A 21,462-nucleotide genomic window follows, 5' to 3' on the forward strand; every position below is an offset into this window, starting at 1 on the left:
CTAACAAGGAGATGCTATTCTATCCCATCAGAAGTTGGTGGCAGTAGTCTGATTGAAGTATTTAACAGTGTGTGGAATGGGTACAACAAGGCACAACTCAATACAAAAACTGTTACTTTGGACAACACACTGATGAAGCATTACACTTGTTTACAACAGGTTCCACCTTTTTCAATTCATTTAGAGAATTAAAGATAAAGATTTAAATATACACTTTAAAAGGGGAAATCAGGTAAAGGGGAAACAAACATATACAGTATGGGGTTGGGATCCAGATTTTACGGGGGCCAGTTTCGAATTGCAGGCGTCCGTAGGTTCCCTTTGAGAGCGGTTTTGAAGGAGTCGAGGGATTCCAATGTCTTAATGGCTGTTGGTAGGGCGTTCCACATTTTTGTGGCATAGGAGCGAAATTAATTTAGTCCCTTGTTTGTGCAGAATCTGGGTTGCACATGGTTTGTTGAACTCCCACTGGTGTTGTGGGTGTGGACTTTGTTGACATTAAGGAAGTATTTAAACAGGTACATGGGTATCTTGGTGGTGTAGCGAATCTTGTGGACCAGACCCATTGCAAGATGCTGTACTCTGTCGTCAACCCTAAGCCATTCCAGCCTGTAAAAATGGGCAGGGGTGAGGAAGTAGTAGCCTGACCAGTTTGTTTTGGGAAGTCTGGAGCCTTGTTTTAAGGGCCTTTGGGGTGCTGTGGTACCATGTTGACCAGTGAGGAGATCCTGTATAGGAATCTTGTTCTTTGGTTGACTTTTTTGATTGATCGTTGGTGGCCATTTTATCACCGGAAACATTTGCCTCCAGGATGGACCAAGAAGCCATCTGCCTTTGATCCAAAGAGAATGGATTCAGTTTTTCCCAGGTGGAAAGATAGTTTGTTTTTAGCGAGCCCGGTGCAGATTCTACCGAGTTCAGAGTTGAAGGCCTTTTCAACCTGCAGTTTGTTCCTGTCCGAGACCAGCAGAGCCGAGTCATCTGAGAACAGGAACAAGTAGCAGTCACAAGCTGCTGTCATGTCGTTTACATATTTTAGGAACAGTAAAGGTAGCCCGGATTCCAGCCTGTAGCACAGTGACATTTTCAGATCCGCGGAACGCAGTGAATCAGGCTGGATACCCAGGCTACAGTAAAGGCCCTTCAACAGTAAACATTTCAATACTTTTTCCACCACTAAGTCCCCTGCAGGCTTCGCGATTAGAGTCGGTGACAATGTAGTCACAACTAAGCAAGGACAAAGTGACTTATTTCTTGGGTTGTATTTCAGATAACAAACTTACCGGTGAAACATTTGAATTGAAAGTGATTTAGAAAGTCAATACAATAACAAGATCCTTGGGCAGGATATCCTTGTTCATCAACAGAAATGCACTGAGGACTGTAGCCGGTGCTCTTATTCGTGTAGTGTCACTTTGACGCTTGCACTTGATGGTAGGGCGGGGTGGGGCGACTGTGGCTCAAGAGGTAGAGCAGGTCGTCCAATGATCCATGGGTCGGTGGTTCGAATCCCGGCTCCTCCTGTCTACATGTCGAAGTGTCCTTGGGCAAGACACTGAACCCCAAATTGCTCCCGATGTGCTGGTTGGTACCTTCCATGGCTTCCGCCGCAATCGGTGTATGAATGTGTGTGTGAATGGGTGAATGTAATGCACCTATGTAAAGCGCCTTGGATAAACGTGCTATATAAATGCACCATTTACCATGGTACACTGCAGGCATCTCCAAATCTCTCTGAAGAACACTCAAAATACATGCATGTATGGTTGCCACTTCAGTTGCAGCCCATGGACTCACTTAGCCTCTGATGGCGCAGAGTGGAAGAGAGAGTAGCCTATCTCACCTTTTTAATTCATTGTGTCTGGTTCTCAAGATCCTCATTAGTCTCATTTTCCCAAGCACATGCTCAACTACTTATCCTGAGTAAGAGATACTCATAGGTACTCCACCAGGGGGAGTTCCTTTGACCTCTACAGTCTACCCTACCCACCGAATTAAAAACGCTCAAGGGTAAGAATGCTCCTCTCACAGTCAGTATACTGTGGAATGCTCTGCCAGCGAGCTTAAATCATGGCTTCATTTGCACGTTATAATCTGTTTATATATTTTCTTTTGTTTGCCCTGTCTTTGTGACTTAATTGATCCATGTTGGTGCATTTGAAGTGCACAGTTTGCTTTTAAATTGATGCCAATATAGGCCTATAGTATACAATACTCTCTGATCTCGCTGACGATATTGTAGGCAGACGTGGTCACGTTTGCTGAACTCTAGTTGATAAACAGCATACGGTCACGGCCACACAGCCAACTCAAGGTACGGCCACGGAGCCGACTTGGGGACCCAACGCAGCTCCTCCAAGGAAAACAAACAAATTAACGGAGCTGAACGTGAATCCCCCCCACCGCCCACCCCTTTTTTTCCCCTCACTGTATATGTTTCTTTTCCCTTTTTACCTCCTTTATGATGAATTCCTGTTCTGTCCTTTGTCTATATAGAAGTGTCTATTTGTACGTCTCTAAATGTTTTTGATGATTTGAACATGCTTAATTGGGTCGTCCACTCACAGTTAACAGCCTTTGTATTGAGTTTGTGCTTGAAATGTACTGTAATTCTGCAAACTGTTAATACATTTTTCAATCAATCAATCAAATGTTCTCAACTCCTCATTATGGGTTTCTCAGCTCCAGGTGGGAGAGGGCAGTGTGTAGAGTGTCAGGCAGGCAGGGTGATGGCATCATTTGATTGCTACTGCCTGAATATAAGATACATGATACACCCCTAAAAACAGACGATTAATAAACAAAATGATACATTGGGGGAAAGTGAATAAATTGTTTTTTATGAAGCCTTTACATTCATTCATTCACCATTTTACCAAAACAAACCCCTTCAATGATGCCCTCCACGAATCCCTGCCATGGCTGAGTGCATGATGGTTGACTTTATTATGTCACTCTAGTGCCACCTCTTGGGGAAATCCTGAAACTACATCACCAGTAGCCTAATTGGCCTGGAACAACCGTGCCTCGTGCGTGCCCACTGCCCATCTCATTGTGCAAAATCCTCACCCAGCCTGACCCAGGCAGGATTTCAGTCCTCCTCCTCTCCCAACCTTTAAATTAAAAAAAAATCCTTCCATGATTATACGTTTATACCAATTTAAAAGCACATGTTACACTTATGTTATGGATAATCATAAGGTTTATGCTATTTAGACTAGAGTCTCTCTGTCTGTCAGTCAGTCTACAATTGCATTGCATGTCGTCATTTCATTTGCATTGATTGTTGAGGCTTGTTTAAGTTAAACTAATTCCAGGTTCGAATGAATTTGTATGCTTTAATGTGTTGGTATTTCCAGCACAAGTTAGCCTGCATGTTTATACGTTTTTTAGCTAGGTCTTTAACCATTTTGGACATTATAATATAATGTTATGTTATGTAGGCCTATGTATCCCTTCCTGCTGCTGAAGTCCCTGTGCATTTAGGCTACGTCCTGTAAAGTAGCCTATACCGTATGTTTCATCCATCTAAATTAATGGCTTCTGTGACATTCTTTTGAGAACGAATCGGGAGGAATGCGTGCTGCTGCAGGCTGTAGGAGAGGAGAGAGGCCGGCCGGCCGGCGGTGTGATTATTATTATGGCCGTGTAAGTGTGTGTGTGTGTGTGTCTGGCTGTTCTGAGTTGCGAACTTGCGCGGGATCCGGACCGGGTCCGCATTCCGCTCCTGTCTTTTGGGTCTAAAAACGAAAAAGAAAAAAAGGGAAAAGTTCAAGTCATTATTCTACCCCCTGGCGTCTATTCAGCCGGGCTCCCCGTTACCTCATTGTTATTCTGCCCGAGTGAGGGAGAGAGGGAGAGAGAGGAGTGTGAAAGAGAGAGTACATTGTCTGTCAGGGGGCAAAGAGAGTAGAGAGAGAGCGTGTGTGTTTGGTGGTTGGTTGGTCGAGGGAGAGAACTGAACGGGCCTGGAGGGTTTTCAGCGTCGGTTCTGATAGCTCTGAGCTCAGATGGATGGTGGTTAAATTATTTCTCTCCCTGTTGCCTTGGTCCTCCTAGCTGGTCTTTCCGTGCGCGTTTTGGAGCCATGCTGCTGATAATCGGCTCAATTATGAGGAGAGGTACTGAACGGCACCAAATATCTGACCCCGATTCCTGTGAGTAGAGAGAGAGAGAGAGTGTGTGTGTGTGTGTGTGTGTGTGTGTGTGTGTGTGGGGGGGGGGTGTCCGAGGGTATGCAGAGAGGGAGAGGGGCATTGCAGAGGAGGGGGGTTGAGATTTAGTGCAGGGGCGAATGAAACAACCCCCACTAACGAATAAAGGGGTCGGAAAAGTATTTGACAGAAAAGAAGGGGTGTTTTTTACTGTTCATTAAACACTCTCAGTCTCAAGGCACGGAGGAGGTATTTTGCTTTCCGACAATAATGAGCACAGAAAAGGTATGTAGCCGCTTTTTGTCCCCCCCACCCATCAACTTGTTCCATTTTATGAAGCGAAATTGTTTGAGATCAACAGGTTTCGGACAGCGACAGAGAACTGCCCACGTTTTAACATATAAAACCGTTACCCTGTGGCTTGTGTGAACAAGCCATTTCTTTAGGCTATTGTAGCTAACATTCGCTGAAATAAGCAGGTCACTGGCATTGTGTTTTACTATTCCATTTTAGTTTACTTGCTACAAACTTCAGTAATTCGAATGACTTTACCCATGATCAGCCTGAATTATTTTCAGGAGATTGAGCCATGTAGAACATCTTTCAGTCATGCCTCTTTTTGCTTAGTTATTTTCAGAGAGCAATTCTTCAAATATATAAAAAATAAGAGAGGTTTTTGTTTTCAAACAGACTTTACCATCCACTGAGTCAAAGATTTTTGACTTTTACTACTTAATTCAATGTTCACCTATTTGTATCAATCACCCCCCCCCCCTCATTTGATGTTTTATTAGACAATATAATTATGACAGATCTTTATTTATTAGACCATATAATTATGACAGATCTTTATTATCCTTCTCTGCAACTCTGACAACAGGAACATTGTGGAGATTCATTCCACAATATCCCCATTGAAAGGTAGCCTAGTCAGCTGAGATTCATTGCCCAATATTTAAAACCTTTAAACACATTCCTTAGTGTTACTATTTAGTCAATAGCTAATAACTGTAGACTAGAATAGTATTCCACTGTGAGTTATACTTTCACATGCAAGCATTTATTCAGCCAGAGTTTGTGTTACAGTTTCAAATGAATGTGAATCTTTAATTTTTGGCAGAAAGAGGACCATACTAGCACCCTATAACGGAACATATTCTATAACCTTTATCTTTTTACATGTTGCACTATCATCACATCCACAAAGATTACAACTTTATTTCAATACAATAATAAATCAGTATTAAGGTTCTTGTTCTTTGCTAGAAATGAAATCAGTTTGCTTAGATATTTGGTTCTCAAAGTGGGGTCTTTTTGGGGGAGGGGGGGGGACCACCAAGGGGTCCCCAGCTAAATTGGTTAATACAAAATTAGCATATTAGCTCATGAGCTTGTAGATTTGAAAAATCTTGAACATGTGTGCAAATCTTTGAATATATTTATATTTTTTAAAGCAAACATTTTTAATAACTAATAAATAATACATCTTTTCCCTGGCACAATACATTTTTGAGATGGGGGTCTGCGCCAAATACATATCATTTTGGGGGTCCTTGACATGAAAAGGTTTGAGAAGCACTGGCTTAGCTAATGTAGTTTATACATTATTGACCGCTAACCAGTTGATCACTGACAGTGTTCCTTTGTTGATGCAGTCTCCTATAGGTTGAAAACCAAATGTTTTTGATCACATATAACCATAGCCTTATCTTTTGACTAAGACAATGAGAAAATAACATTTGATCAACACGTTCATTGAGTAAATGGATTAACGTGATTGAGGTACTGCCCCAGCGAATGGAATGGCAGTCCAGCCTAGTCCTGATGAGATTTCCCGACAGTGTGGGGAGGAAGTCGGCTGAAACTATTCACTACAACTGAAGGTTTGCCACTCTGTGTTTTTGGTTCCTTTTGAGCAAAGATCAAATCCAGTATCTCCTCAGCCTTGAATTGGTGATTGGTGGCAGATATCTTTCCATGTATGTCGAGTTCCTGGAGCAGCTGTTTGCTACTGGCTGCTTGGAATGTTGGTGAACAAACAATTGTTATAGCAAAAGGCCGATGCACACCTCCAAAGGCTGGTGATAGGTGCGTAGGGCAATATAGAGCATATAATGAAAAGGCTATCTTTGAAAGACAAAGAAGAGGTCCCGCGACGTTTCGGTCGCTTAGACATTCATCAGGACAGACAATCTCTCAGGACATTGTCTGTCATCATTGGTGACAGACAATGATGTCTGATGTCATTGGTGGCTTAAGGCTCATTCATAGTCTGGATCTTTGGTGGTGAGGTGACCACCAAACTACAACATGACGTCACGAGCCGCGGTGAAGTGCAAACCACCGCCACCGCCCCAGCCCTTCTCTGTTTTTACTCACCACCGCTCAATGTTATTTCAGCTCCGGTGGTCACCTCACCACCGGAGCGGTGGTCACCTCACCACCGAAAATCCAGACTATGAATGAGCCTTTACTGTACAGTGTACGCCGCCAACCACCACTCATTTGAATTGCTGCTACTGTAGGCCGGCCTGCGCATTGAACTGAACGTCTTCTTTCACTGCGCGACTAAACGGGGGCTATAATGAACAGGAGTCTGGAAATGTTTTCTTTGTCATATAACATAACTTGATATGGGTCAAAGTTTTCCCCTGTAATCTGTCTGTGATAACAAAGGAGGGCTGTGCAAAGGAAAGTTGGGTTGAGTGAGCCTTTTGGCCACCTAATCCAGGCAGAGGAATTCGTTTGGCCTCAGCAGCGCTTTGCCTTGATCGTCCCCTCTGCCAAGGAAGCACGCCTGTCCCCATGTTTGTTCAGTGTCCTGACAGTCGGGCCCTGGATTGGAAAGGTCCATTGTTCTTATCTGAAATGGTACAACTTCTCTGACACAGACACAGAGAGAAATATTTGGGTTGCCTTAATGCTGCGAAGTGATAATGGTGGAACTGGCAAGCGAGACGTGAAGTAAGGACAAGCCGGGACAATAACATTGCTGACTTCAGTGCAAGCATAACACCAGTCTGGCTGGTCCTTGTTGCCATCTGTAGAAAAGAAGAGAAGTCCGCACACCCACATAGCTCTGCTCCAAAGTGTTTATTTTAAAACACTGGCATTTTACAGATAACTTTCTACATTATTGTAAAGCACCAGCGAGGAACCGGATGTGTGCAACCTAGACTGTTAATTTGACCTTGTTGCGATCTGGTCATGGATTCCTAAAAGCGTTGTCAAACAACCCCTTCGACAAGTGATGATCATCGGCAGACATGATGCATTTCAACTGAAGGGTGTTGAGATGCAACAAATTAAGCCTCCATTTTGACTGGTAAACACAGCATTCATTAGCTATAGGCTACAAGTGATATCCTTGCTGGCACACAGTACAATACCTAAACGAAACACGCAACACAATTAATGTCATTACCTTCTGCTGCATTTACCTGTCAAAATGTCTGTTGTGTAAAGGCCTCATGGCACTTGACTTTAAGCTCCTGCACTGCCTCTTGCCTGTGTAGGCTACTCACACAGGGCTCTTTCAATCACTCGGACATCATCGTTGTCTTTTTGTGCCTGCAAGCAAGGCCATGTGGATGTGATTACACTAGTGTGATGGTGATGGTGATGGTGATGTTTCATTCATAGGATGAGGTCACAGAATGGCACTGGCAGTGGGATGTTGTCGTGAACAAGCATCGCATCTTGTCTCTTGTATAACACAAGTCAAATATTCCCCCTATTATTTGATCCACAATGATCCAAAACTGCAATTATAGATTTAATTTGGGAGCATACCTACAATTTATTACCTACGTCCCCAAGGTCATACAATACATGTTCCCAACATGTTTTGGGTTCACATGACCACCTGTTCTGTGCGCCATGGCTTGGCAACTCGGGTTGGCCGGGGCACTCGATGCTCGGTGCAGTGCGCCTGCCTCGTTGAGTGAACCAAAATGACATGACATTGGCAATGACAGGCCTACAGTTGGAGGCCATCGATATTGTCCTTTTCTTTTTGCTGAGGTTTGCGTGATCTGCGCAAAAGGACAGTTAACCCATTTTGGGCGGGAACCCCTTTTGGTGTTTTAAACATTATGTTATAATTTAGCTATTGAAAAATAGCAGATCTACAAGTTCATAGCGCGCCACCGAGTGGCGCGCTACGAGCTTGTAGGTCTGCTATTTTTGAAAAATCGTGAAAATATTTATTTCAGAAAACAGAGGATTTAGAAGGATTTAAAAAAAAAATTGAGGTCAGGCCTAAATGGGTCAAATGATAAGGGACAATATCGATGGCACCCAACTGTACATATTTCTATGTGCTATAATGTAGATTGATGCAACTATAGTCTGATACTCATGGCATGCATGTAACCCAGGGGTGGGCAACTTTGACAATGGAGAGGGCCACTATATTTCCACACTCACTCCAGAGAACCACACAATCGCAAAAATAGCCGATCTACAAGCTCAAAACGCGTCGCACTGCAATGTGTTTTGAACCTGTAGATCAGCTATTTTTGCTATATTTGAATTCAAATCCTGAATTATGTTTTGCTATTTTTTAAATGGTATCCTGAAAAGTAACCTTTTTATTTCATTTCAAATGCATTTAGTTATAGTTATGTTCATTTTATGAACCACATACAAATTCATTGGACTTAAAACGGACAATAACATTTTAATACTCCATTAAGCTACATATACATACTGTAGTATTAAAGGCGGTCATGTTTGCATGCTTGGAATTGTCACAGCTGAAATCAATAGTAAATCAGTATTCTGATATTAACCTGCAGATGGGCTGCATTAAGTGATGGTGGGGGCCGCATGTGGCTCCCGGGCCGCCAGTTGCCCATGTATGATGTAACCTATGACTTTGTTGTATCTTTTTGATGTTTTTAGGGGATTGCTGCGTGTCATAAAGCCTAGGGTCGTGGTGGGCAGCAGGCGGAGAAGACAAAACAACGCATAACGACGGCTGTACATTAGGAACCAATCATGTCTCGCACCGAAGAGGTCAACAAGATGACGGAAAATGTCTATAAGGTAGGATAAACGGACAACAGGACAACTAACTCACCCCTTTTCCGTTTTCCTCCCGGAATCTTCCCCACATAATTTGTGAAAAGGCTACAACAGTGAAGTCGGTTTCACGGAAGTTGGCTATGTAGGGATTATCTGACGAGGTACCATTTGAGTGGGCAAAACCTTACATGTACTAAATTACGCAATTCTAATTATAAGTAAAATAATATAGCCTTTCCATAGGAGTATCTTTTTTTATATTTTTCCAAAAAGAATACAAACAGCCAAGTTATCCCTCTCAATGGGGACAATTTCGGGAGGAAAAACGGGCAAGCACAGGGTTGAGTTGTCCAGTATTCGAATAAGCCCGTCCATCACTGTGTGTGTCCTATTATGCATAATTTACACGCCCACCGAAAAGAGCTCATCTCCAGTCCAGTCTCACCAAGTCTTCAGCTATTTTTGGCACACGAAACTGGCGCAAAACTACATATACATCAGGCTTTACTGTGTGTGTGTGTGAGACTGTCAGTCTTTTTGTTTGTATGCCTGTTTTGTCAGTCTATATACAGTACAGTATGTCTGTCCCTCCTGTTTGCCTCCAAACAATGAAATCTGTGTATGAACGTAGCGAGGCGAGTGCCCTAATTTTGTGCTCCTATTGGAAGTGATGTCCCCGGTTGGCTACACATTCTCCAGACCGCCATCCAATTTGGCCTCCATAAAACATGCTGTATGTTCGTGCTCTTTCAACACAGGGCATCTTGGACCAGTTCAACCCCAGTCTGAAGAACTTTGTGACGATGGGAAAGAACTATGAGAGAGCCCTGACAGGTTCGTGAACCTCATTAATTAAGAAGAGGAGAAACATCGGGAAAACTTTAACGTTAATTTGTACGACTGTTTTTAAGAATATCATTTTTTTTGATACAATACAATACAATATGTGCAACATCATACGACCCACAAGTCAAAACCTTAGCATGTCAGGATAATGGGGTGGAAGGGGGATTGGGGATTGTCAAACCATGCAGTAGCAGTTTGCTAAAGCGTGCTGTATCTTCCTCAGGAGTGACAGTTGCTGCCAAGGGATACTTTGACGCTCTGGTGAAACTGGGAGAACTTGCCAGTGACAGCCAGGGTTCCAAGGAGCTGGGTGAGTGGGGGGGAGAGAGAGAGAGAGAGAGAGAGAGAGAGAGAGAGAGAGAGAGAGAGAGAGAGAGAGAGAGAGAGAGAGAGAGAGAGAGAGAGAGAGAGATTTGGATTGGAGTTATGGGCCGAAACCCCAAAGGTGTGAAGAGTAAAGCCTAAATTACATTTGGGAGGTTGAAACTGTACTACACTCTGAAGCGGTGAGCGGTTTGAAGGGATGAGACGGCATGAGGAACACAGAGAGCGAGAGAGAGAACTCGAAAGGGAGAGAGGTAGTGAGTAGAGTCATTGTTGAGAGATTAACAACACCACATGATCTCATTGTAATGCTGAAAACAGTGGGGGAGGCAGGCGGGAGGGGAGGGGAGGGGAGGGGGTCACTCACCACAGACCACTGTGCTGTGCTGCGTGAGGCGGGTGGGAGGCAAGGAGGGGAGCGACACAGTAACAGACTCACAGCTGAGCTGACATCCAGATACCCAGGGGCGGGGGTGTGGGGGGGGGGGGAAACCATGCAGCCTCACACAGTGCAATAACATGTTCACTTATCTGATGAGACATAACTTGTGCAGCATATTCACTGATTCAACCACTGTCAACCTGGTGCACATGTGGGCATGTCATTGTAGGTGAAGGTTTCAAAATGGGGGGGGGGGGGGGGGGTAATATTTTCAAAAAATATCCTACAATATTCTACAAAAACGATCAAAAAAGCTATCAAAAAAGATGTTAAACTCACTTTGCCACTCTAGCCGGTAGCCTATATAATGTGATGTAAATATGAAAATATGACAAAAAAAAGTGCATGGCTAAATATCTTTTTCTTAACGTATTTGTTTTACAAACTTTTACGGTGATTTCTTTATTATTATTTACTATAGTCATACTAGACCCCAGGAAATTACATCTGGCCACAAAAGATCACGGGATCTATTGAACGTGAAGGGGTAGGTGACAAACTGACATATTGAGCCTACGACACAGTATGGCATCCCTAGTAGTTAGTTGTTCGTTCAGACACACGGAAAACAACTACTGTGGTCAGATGTAATTCCCTGGGATCTAGTAGGACTACAGAAAATAACAATAAAGCCGTAAAAGTTTGTGTAAAAAAAACATTTACCCTCTTGTTCAAATGCCCCCGCCCCCCTGTCAAAAACAGCTACAATTGTTAAAACGAAAGAAAGCAGCACATGAAACAAAATGTACACTCACCTTTTACAACCTAAAACATGAACCTTGGTTGAAAAACAAAAAACAAACAAAAAGGTTGTCCTTTAAAAGTCGTGAAGCTATCCACAAGCTACTAGGAAATGTAGCTACCGCCCAACAGTTGCCCATTCAGCCATTATGATACATGTATGCAAGACCAGTATTGGTGCATCTCCTTGTAGATCCACTATTATTATTTATGGCGCAAAGATTCACAGCATATTTGTCGCATTGTATCTGTTTTGCTCAACACGGTCGGTGACCTCACCAAGCGTGCGTCCGCTTCGCTGCGTCATTGGAGCTATACATCTGTAGCTTTGTATCTTTTGTAGCAGCTACAAACGTCGGATTTGCTTCGTCGCTGGCTTCCATTGCCAATGAATGGTGGACTGTATCTTTGCATCTGCCTATGTCTGAACGTAGCACAAATGATAACATATTTTCCCCACCCTCTATTGTTAATGGAATTAGTGAAATTACACCTCCTGCTTGAAAGAAAAAAGTTTGACAACCACTCGTATGAAGGATCAGTTAAAATGATGCCCAGAACACAACTCTCAGTTTCCATAAATTAACTTTCTGTCAGACAGCTACTGTATAACAGCTTCTGGAGGTTGTCAGGAATGACAAGCAGCAGCAGCAGCCAGGCTGTTTCTGCTTCCACAATTCTGTGTTTCATAAAACGTCTCCTTTGTTTTCCTGAACTCCTGTCTGTCTCCCTCCAGGAGACACCCTGTTTCAGATGGCCGAGGTCCACAGACAGATCCAGGTGCAGCTGGAAGATGTGGTGAGTGTGTTGAAAACAGTTTGTTCCAGTAGTGCCAGCCAGTATAGGTTGTCAAATCAGATATTACAGGAAGTGTTCATAGGCTATTAGGGTTTAACCCATTTTGGGGCGGGAACCCCTTTTGGTGTTTTAAACATTATGTTATAATTTAGCTATTGAAAAATAGCAGATCTACAAGCTCATAGCGCGCCACCGAGTGGCGCGCTACGAGCTTGTAGGTCTGCTATTTTCTTTAAATCGTGAAAACATTTATTTCAGAAAACTGGAGGATTTAGAAGATCTTTTTTTAAATTTCGAGGTCAGGCCTGAATGGGTTAAGTGCTGATATTTGCTGTATATTTAAATTATATACAAGTTCTGGTGTGTTGTATATCATCGCTGGTGGGTGGATCCAATTTTCCACTTCAAATTTTCTTATTTTAAATACCGGTAGCTAACAATTGCAGATCCACAAACTCCGTATTGTGGGCTATTTTTGTGTGACACTGCTATACAACGAAGTAGGGCATTAAGAAAAAAATAAAAACATACGTTTACATTTAAATATGTCTGTATATGTTGTATGTTGGGACCGAGGGTGGGGGGTTAGATGTAAGGGCAAATAAAATGTACTTTTGACCTCCTATGATTACTGGATACCTTTGTACCTTTGTAGCAATAAATGCATCTTTAAATAAAAGGTTGGATCATTCCCCTCAACAGTTGAAGCTGTTTCATTCTGAGCTGCTGGCCCAGCTGGAGCAGAAGTTGGATTTGGACATCAAATACCTTACAGTAAGTTGAGCTGCAAAGCAACTGTTAAAGGTCAGCCAATAGGAAGACAGATGGGGCGGGACTTAAGAAATTAACAGTTCACTTCAAAGGAAAAGGCCCGCTCTACTCAGACTACTCAGTCTTATATAGTTTCAGGCGTGTGCTGGGTGCAGATTCAACGAACATATAGAAAATGAATAAAATCCGCACTCTCAGTCGAGTAAGAGTCTTTGTTTAATAACGATAGTGCTCCACAGCAGCAGTCATACCAGACAGACGAACGCGTTTCGGCGCGCAGGCCTTCGTCAGTGTCAAAACTTTGACACTGACGAAGGCCTGCGTGCCGAAACGCGTCTCTAAAAACTACCTCCCCCTGGCCAGGGGAAAGGAACTGGTCGGAACAACGTGTTCCTTCCACGTTCTACGTCCGGCCGGGGAAATTCTCCCCTGTCAGGTGAAAAGAAGCAGCTTGGACTCCTCATGCATAGAAGGAAGCATGAGGTCAGTCCGCTGCCCCCCCAGTTTGGCAGAGGAAGTGTAGCGCCCAGGATTACATCAGATAATTGACACTGGGTGAAAAAATGGGTTACAAAATTGTGGGATAAAATATTAAACATAAATATCAAACATACATTTCCCAAAAGGAAATGCATGTATTTAATTCAGTCTGACCAGAACCAGGGATATAACATATTCCCTAAAACATATCCCCATATCAAAATCAGGGGCATGGATCCCCCCTTCTCCCTTGCAATGGAATAGGATGCATAGATGGTGCAATTTGGTAGCCATGGTCAAGAAAGCCAATTATTATTGACACATTGTTGTATCTAATTTCTGATTTTGTGGGAGAAGCTGTGGTTGTATTTTGCATCATTAGGTTTTTTCTTTTCTGACTGCTATCAATCGTCACCAGTGGCGTGCACAGATAGACACTAGGGGGTGCTTTTTTTTCCTCAAAAATAGCAGACCTACAAGCTCGTAGCGCGCCACTCGGTGGCGCGCTATGAGCTTGTAGATCTGCTATTTTTCAATAGCTAAAGCATAACATAATGCTAACACCAAAAGGGGTTCCCGCCCAAAATGGGTTAAGGCAACCGGCCGGTTCCACGCGCTGCACAAGGTGCCCTTTTTTAACTTGAGCACCTGCCCCTCTAAATGTCTGTGCACGCCACTGATCGTCACTCTCATTCTCTGTCTGCCTATCTTGTTCTGTCTGTCTGTTACTCTTTCTCTCTCTTTCTACTATATATCTCTGCTGTCGGGAGGAAACCACATAACTCCAAAATGTTCATTTTTCAGGAAATGAAAAATATGAATTTTTCAGGAAATTAAGAAAACCTTACATTTTTAAAACAAAGCAATACTGCCTCATCAAAGTTGGTGTTGCTTTATTTATTGTCAGTTACTTCCATGAGAGGGAGAGAGGTGGTGGAGTTAGCTGCTTTAGCAGACAGTTTGAGGGTCCAATGGAGTTAAGAGGTTTTGTCCAAAGCACTTTTTACTACTTTCCATTGGTTCAATATTTTCGAAACAACACACATCATTGATGCACTGACTCATGCAAAAAAAAAAAAAATCAAAAACCTCAAAAATGGAGTTTTGAGGTTTCCTCCTGATAGCAACAATATGCACTGTATACATCATTCATAATTATTTTTCTCTCAATCGTCTCTTATCACTTCTCTGCCCGTGTCGTTTCAGGCCACGTTAAAAAAGTACCAGAGTGAGCGGAAGTCTAAGACGGAGTCCATCGAGCGCTGCCAGTCTCAGCTGAAGAAGCTGCGCAGGAAGAGCCAGGGCAGCCGCCACCCCAACAAGTATGGAGACCGAGAGATGCAGGTAACGGAGCCTATCCCATTTAGACCTGAGCTCCATTCTACAAAATGTCTTCTAAATCACGACAGTTTTCTGAAAAACCTCTGTTTCTATGTCAGTGGTTCTCAACCTTCTTCATGTCAAGGACCCCAACAATTATATGTATTTGGCCTCCGACCCCCATCTGAAAATATGTTGTTCCAGGGACCCCCCCCAGAAGCAAAGATTTGAGTTAAAAACGTTCGCTCTGAAAGATTAATTGCTTCTGATCATTCTGTCTCTCGAAGTCTCTCGTTCCGTTAGTGATTTCATATTTATTTTTGAGGGGTGCTATAGCTCCTCCTATGCCCAGCTTTGAGTGTCTGTGTAAACACAAACAAGACACAACAAGACAAAAGTGTGTAAAACGCAAACATTGAAGATGCAAATTGTCATTGGCCGGCGTGATTGGGTGGGAGATGTGCCATTGGTTGAGAATGAAGATGATGTATGATGATGACGTATGATAACAGCGCCCCTCACTTTTATTTAAAACGTCATGTTTTACCCAACATTATGGTACTAATACAATAAGAACCAACACATACGTAATTACACATCAAGTGTAATTTCCCCGCAGTTCATCTGTAGAAATGTCAGCACTCGCATGGGCCGGGGGACGAGTGTGAGTGCCGATGACCATGCAATGACTGCATTTTTCACTGAGCTATATGGGTGACAAGGGCATGCGGTGACCTCTTTTATTTAACCCATTCTGTACAGGAACCCCTTTTGGTGTTTTAAACATTGTTATAATTTAGCTATTGAAAAATAGCAGATCTACAAGCTCATAGCGCGCCACCGAGTGGCGCGCTACGAGCTTGTAGGTCTGCTATTTTTGAAAAATCGTGAAAATATTTATTTCAGAAAACTGGAGGATTTAGAAGAAGTTTTTAAAATGTTGAGGTCAGGCCTAAATCACGAAGCACTGATAATCCTTCACACACTTGGACCCTCTTTTATGCAGCCGGATAACCAGCTTTACTCCAGCATTATGGGGATTAAAAGGTAGAGTTGTGTGTGTGTGTGTGTGTGTGTGTGTGTGTGTGTGTGTGTGTGTGTGTGTGTGTGTGTGTGTGTGTGTGTGTGTGTGTGTGTGTGTGTGTGTGTGTGTGTGTGTGTGTGTGTGTGTGTGTGTGTGTGTGTGTGTGTGTGCGCGCGCGCGAGAACCAGGGACCTTTTGTTAATAACGGTGCAATCTGACTCAGCTGATCTCCCCGGAGAACAAGTAACTTAGTATTTTTCTTTGCTTGAGAAATCAGGACGATTGCAGGGAGGGTGGTTAAGAGCCATGTGGAGCGAATGAATGGGGAATTAAACGGGAGGAGAAAACAAGGGAAGGAAAAGGTCAGGGGAGGTCGAGGGACAATATTTGGTGATTTGGATTTTGTTATCGTTGCTCAGCAGACAGGATGTGATGTCACAACTTCCTCTCTGTTCCTTTCTGTCCTTACAATTAAGTGTTAAAGTAATGTATTAATGTACTTGTGTGTGCATGTATTTATAAAGTGTGTGTGTGTGTGTGTGTGCATACTGTACGTTTGTGTAGACGTTCATGTGTTTTTCTCGTGTTGGAATGTATGTGTTCTTTAGTTTAAAGTTCAAGCTGTGTGTGAGTGTGTCTGTCTGTCTAGCCCTATGGGCTGCATGGGGCCCAGCCCATTTATATGACCAAAATGGAGGTCCCTGGCGTTAGCGTAAATCAGCGCAGTTAGGCAATAGTTTATCTTGTGTGTAATGTCAGACCAGAGCTCGATCAGTGAGAGAGAGAGAGGTAGTGAGGGCGGGAGGGAGCGGGAGAAAGACCAGAGCTCGATCAGTGAGAGAGAGAGAGGTAGTGAGGGCGGGAGGGAGCGGGAGAACCTATGTTACCATACCCACGCAGTCACCATGCAGGCCAATGCTGTTCACTCACCCCTGAAAACGCAGTAACCTGAAGTTTTGCATGTGCTTTTTCTTTGTGTACTGTACGTGTGTACACTTCTAGTCATTTTTACTAGTTGACTAGTTGCCTAGTTTACGAGTCGACTAGATGTTTAACTACCTATTATGTAAAATTATATTGGAAAATAAATATTTTTACATTTAAAAACTGTGTACATTGGTGACTATAACTATAATCTACCTGATCTTGAGGCCTACAAAATCGGGAAAAACGTATCAACTAGTAACAAGGTCGACTAGTGGATTTACTAGTCAACTAGTCGACTACTTGCTTAATGCCCTATGCATCTTTGTGTGAGCAGACAGCACACACTGATGCCCGCGTGTGCACATGTTTTTGTCTATATGTGCTTGCGTACGCATGTCGTTTGTACTGATGCTGACCAACTCTTTCTCTCAGTTTGTGGAGTTGATGAGTCGTCGCCAAGGCGAACTGGACACACTCGTTGCCGTGGGTTACAAGTCTGCGCTGACCGAGGAGCGGAGGAGATACTGTTTCCTGGTAGACAGACAGTGTTCCGTCACCAAGCTGCTCATGAACTACCACTGCAAGGTATGAGACACGTCAACAAAACCAGATTGTAGAGTAGGAGAGTAGCGACACGCTTTGATCTCGCCGCAAAGCGGCTGCCTATGGGCTATAGTTCCAAACATTGCTCCTATGGCTGGAACTATCCCATTGAGATAGAATGAGCATTCCATTGTTACAATGGGAGTCAACGCTAGTGTCGCCTGCACTCTTACTATATTACTCTGAACAAAACATGGCTGTGTAATAATCGTCGTACATCCCAAATGTACGTGTGCCATACGCGCTGACAATCCGAAACCCCTCCCTGTACCGGAAATACGATGCGATACGATTATTTCCGACGTCCCGTCTTCTCAAGAACAGATTCCGAGCTGTGCTACTGAATCTGTCGGCAAGGGGCACTCAGAACGTGTGTATACATTGTTGATAGTGGGAATGGAAACACAGGAAGTGGAGGGCTGAGGGCGGACCAGACGGGCCAACATCATGTTATCCACATTTTATTGGGCTCCGACCCCAAATTCCGCAAATTCAAAGGAAACAAACAGCAGAGGGCGCTGTTTTTCCTTTTTTTTGCTGATGGGTTCCCATATTGAGTTGTCCATAACATTGTCTGTTAATGTTAATGCTATTAAAATAGAAAGGAGAGGTCGCACAACTCGTATAGTCCCGATGCCAAAAATACCTTTATTGTTACCAACGTCTTCTTCAAGGCAACTTGTTTGTCGAACCGTCGGTAACAATACAAGTATTTTTGGCATCGGGACTACGAGTTGTGCGACCTCTCCTTTCTATTTTAAAGTTTGTCTCCCGTGGTCAGCACCTCCGTGCGCTCCTACCTTTTTGTTTGCAATGTTAATGCTATATTAAACATGGTCCCAGGTGAAAGAGCTCCTGTCCCAGAAGCTGTCGTCCTGGCAGCAGTCGTGCTCTCTGCCCACCAAGCTCCCGGAGCGCGCCCTCAACCTGCTGCGCCACACCGCCCCTCAGTGCGCCGGGGCTGCTGGGATGGCCGAGGTCCTCCGACACACCAAGCTGGTGGGCTCCGCCCAGGCAGAGCAGGTGAGACTCATGAGACTCATGCATTCCTTTTTCGGGTATATGAACCGGTCGAGAGCGGATACACATCATGTTGTGTATTCATTGTTTTTTAGTCATCAGGCAGGAACCATCAATCTGCAATTTCCTTCCCTCAAACCGATTTTTTCCCAATAAAAGCCGCAGCTGCGCTACGAGAGAACGAGTCACGCTTTTATTGTTATTCTTCCGGTTTGAATGAAAGGAAGTTCCAGATTGATGGTTCCGGCCTGATGACTACAAAACAATGACTACAACATTACGATATCATCCTCTCCCGACCGGAGCAATTTTGTAACACAGTAGACCAGGCTTTCCTCCGAGGTGGAAAGCATGGTGACGCGAGGTTACCATGATGATGGGAGTTGTTCAGTGGTGGAAAAAAGTACTCAAGGAAGTACAAAAGTATTGGCATCAAAATGTACCAAGTCAGTTATGTGAATATTGCTGATATTCATCATTTGAACACGGCAACTGTGCACTGCACTGTGTGAGCGACAAATGTGCAATGCGCTCTCAGCTGTGTGACAGCTGAGAGGGGTCGAGGCAGTGGAGGAGAGGTGCAGAGAATTCTGGTGGAATCTGATCCTAAAAATGTAGATGTAGATCGACCGGGGTAGATGTATAGCTTAACCACTACTACACCATCTACTATAATACATAGTTAGAAGTTACCATGTTTTGTCTGTTTGTCTTCCTAAATGTTCATGTTCATGTTCATGTTCATGTTCATGTTCATGTTCATGTTCATATTCTCTCTCTCTCTCTCTCTCTCTCTCTCTCTCTCGCTCTCTCTCTCTCTCTCTCTCTCTCTCTCTCTCTCTCTCAGAAGCCGTCGGTTCAGGAGGTCCCGCCGCTTTTGAACGGAGGAGATTCCAGCCGCTCCCACCAGCAGCAACCGCCACGCCCGCTGCCCTCGTCCTCTGCCGCGCCCAGTGACCGCTCCTCCTCCCCCCCGCCTGCCCTGCAGGGCTCCCCTCACACCACCACCACCACCTTTGCTGGAGGCGCAGCAGCTGGCGCTGCTGCAGCCGGAGGCAGCATCAACAGCAACAGCAGCGGTGGCTCGGCCACTGCTTCCCCCCAACACTCCGGCACACCTCTGAGCGCCTCTGCCAGCCTGCTGGCAGAGAGCAGTGCTGCTGGCGGCACCACCACCACCATCGGCTCTAGCCCCGGTATACTTGGCCTGTCACAATTATCGTTACATAAAACTTTATTTTGTGTTCATACATTTAAATTTTTTTTTTGCTGAAATAGCTGATATATAAGCTTACAACGCAGTTGTAAGCTTGTAGATCAGCTATTTTCAACTTTTTTTTAAAACCTGTTTTTAAGCATAAAAATAATGAATATGTCAGTAATTTCTTTGTATATTTCAACGTTCAAAAACACAATTTAAATCCTTAAAATCGCAATTATTTGTGTGAAAACTAATCGTCGACTTAAAAAATGTGTAACCGTGACAGCAGCAGCTCTGCCCGGTACATCCACCTCCACCACCTCCGCCTCCAACCACCAGAGTCCTCTCCTCCTGGCCACCAGCACCTCCAATATGTCCCCCTGTCTCATCCCGTCCACGGTGCTGTCCCTCAGCCAGGCCAGCCCGGCGCACGGCACCCTGCAGGCCGTCACGCTGTCCATCTCGCACAGCGCCCCACACAGCCCGCCGCTGCCCCACAGCGCCCCTCTCTCCAGGTAGTTACGGGGGAATTAGCTAAATGTGTGGCAAACATGCAAAAAAACAAAATGCTTGCAATGGATTCAGAATCATGGAACCCCCATAGTTTGACATGTTACTTAACCCATTTAGACCTGAGTACGATTCTACAAATGCCTTCTAAATTGTGACAGTTTTCTGAAAAAACCCTGTTTCGTTTGTCGTTCTCAAACATTTTCATGTCAATTGGCTGCTGACCACCATCTGAAAATATGTTGTTTGAGGGACCCCCCCAGAAGCAAAGATTTGAGTTAAATATAATATATATTCAAATATTTGCGCCACATTTTCACGATTTTTCAAAAATAGCAGACCTACAAGCTCGTAGCGCGGCACTCGGTGCTGCGCTACGAGCTTGTAGATCTGCTATTTTTCAATAGCTAAAGTATTAAATAATGCTTAAACACCAAAAGGGGTTCCCGCCCAAAATGGGTTAAAGCATAATGATTCTTTTTGAGAATTTTGCCTTATATAGGTTGTTAATAGTACCCCAACTTTCAGCAGCTGTCACAAAGTGACAGGGAAACAAATGGGAACAAATTGATAGGTTGATAGTAGACATACCTTTATGAACACAAGCTTTTGTTTTGCAGATTTGTCACACATTTTGCTAATTTTCCCTTATTCAGGGCCATGACGCCGGTGCAGCAGCTGATGCACCAGCACCAGCAGGCCGTTGGGGGGCTGGGGGCCGCCGCGGGGCCTCCTCCGTTCCACAATCCCTTGCTGATGAAGGCGGCGGAGATGTACGCCACAGCCACGCTGCCACTGCCCAGGAGACCGGGCAGCGAGATGAGGATGGGCGGCTTCGGGGGTACGTTGACCACCATGTCTGACCGTTGTTTTCAGAATGAGAAGCATGCCGGTCGGTTGTGATATTTCACGTCCTTTACACATAGCGGGGCGGCATTGGCTCAGGGGTAGAGTTGCCGGTTGGGGAACCGGAAGGCTCCCAGTTCGATTCCGGGCTCCCCCTGAGTTTGTATCAAAGTGTCCTTAAGCAAGACTCTGAACCCCTAATTGCGCCCGATGAGCAGGTTGGTGCCTTACGTTTCCTCCGCCATCGGTGTGTGAATGTGTGTGTGAATGGGTGAATGTAATGACAATGATGGTAACAATCTATGGAAAGCGCCTTGGATAAAGGCGCTATATAAATGCACCATTTACCATTTACGATTTACATTCACAATAAACGAACCGAAAATGCGTAAAAGTTCTTTATAATATATTCCGCACGCACGCACGC

At 44.2% G+C, this 21,462-nt stretch overlaps 1 protein-coding gene across 1 annotated transcript in view; it reads left to right on the forward strand.

Moving 5' to 3' along the window:
- The first annotated feature begins 4,024 nt into the window (after window positions 1–4,024).
- Window positions 4,025–21,462, forward strand: part of LOC306924946 (BAR/IMD domain-containing adapter protein 2) — a 28,040-nt gene continuing 10,602 nt past the window's right edge. The window contains exons 1-12 of the mRNA XM_079503626.1: window positions 4,025–4,157; window positions 9,060–9,203; window positions 9,941–10,016; window positions 10,252–10,338; window positions 12,272–12,333; window positions 13,036–13,107; window positions 14,791–14,928; window positions 17,288–17,440; window positions 18,302–18,481; window positions 19,326–19,674; window positions 19,966–20,194; window positions 20,846–21,030. Of these exons, the coding sequence (XP_079359752.1) occupies window positions 9,156–9,203; window positions 9,941–10,016; window positions 10,252–10,338; window positions 12,272–12,333; window positions 13,036–13,107; window positions 14,791–14,928; window positions 17,288–17,440; window positions 18,302–18,481; window positions 19,326–19,674; window positions 19,966–20,194; window positions 20,846–21,030 (1,579 nt within the window). The 5' untranslated portion in view covers window positions 4,025–4,157; window positions 9,060–9,155. The remainder of the gene's footprint in view (window positions 4,158–9,059; window positions 9,204–9,940; window positions 10,017–10,251; window positions 10,339–12,271; window positions 12,334–13,035; window positions 13,108–14,790; window positions 14,929–17,287; window positions 17,441–18,301; window positions 18,482–19,325; window positions 19,675–19,965; window positions 20,195–20,845; window positions 21,031–21,462) is intronic.

Source organism: Electrona antarctica, assembly GCF_951216825.1.
Source record: "Electrona antarctica genome assembly, chromosome: 6".
Classification (NCBI taxonomy): Eukaryota; Metazoa; Chordata; class Actinopteri; order Myctophiformes; family Myctophidae; genus Electrona; species Electrona antarctica.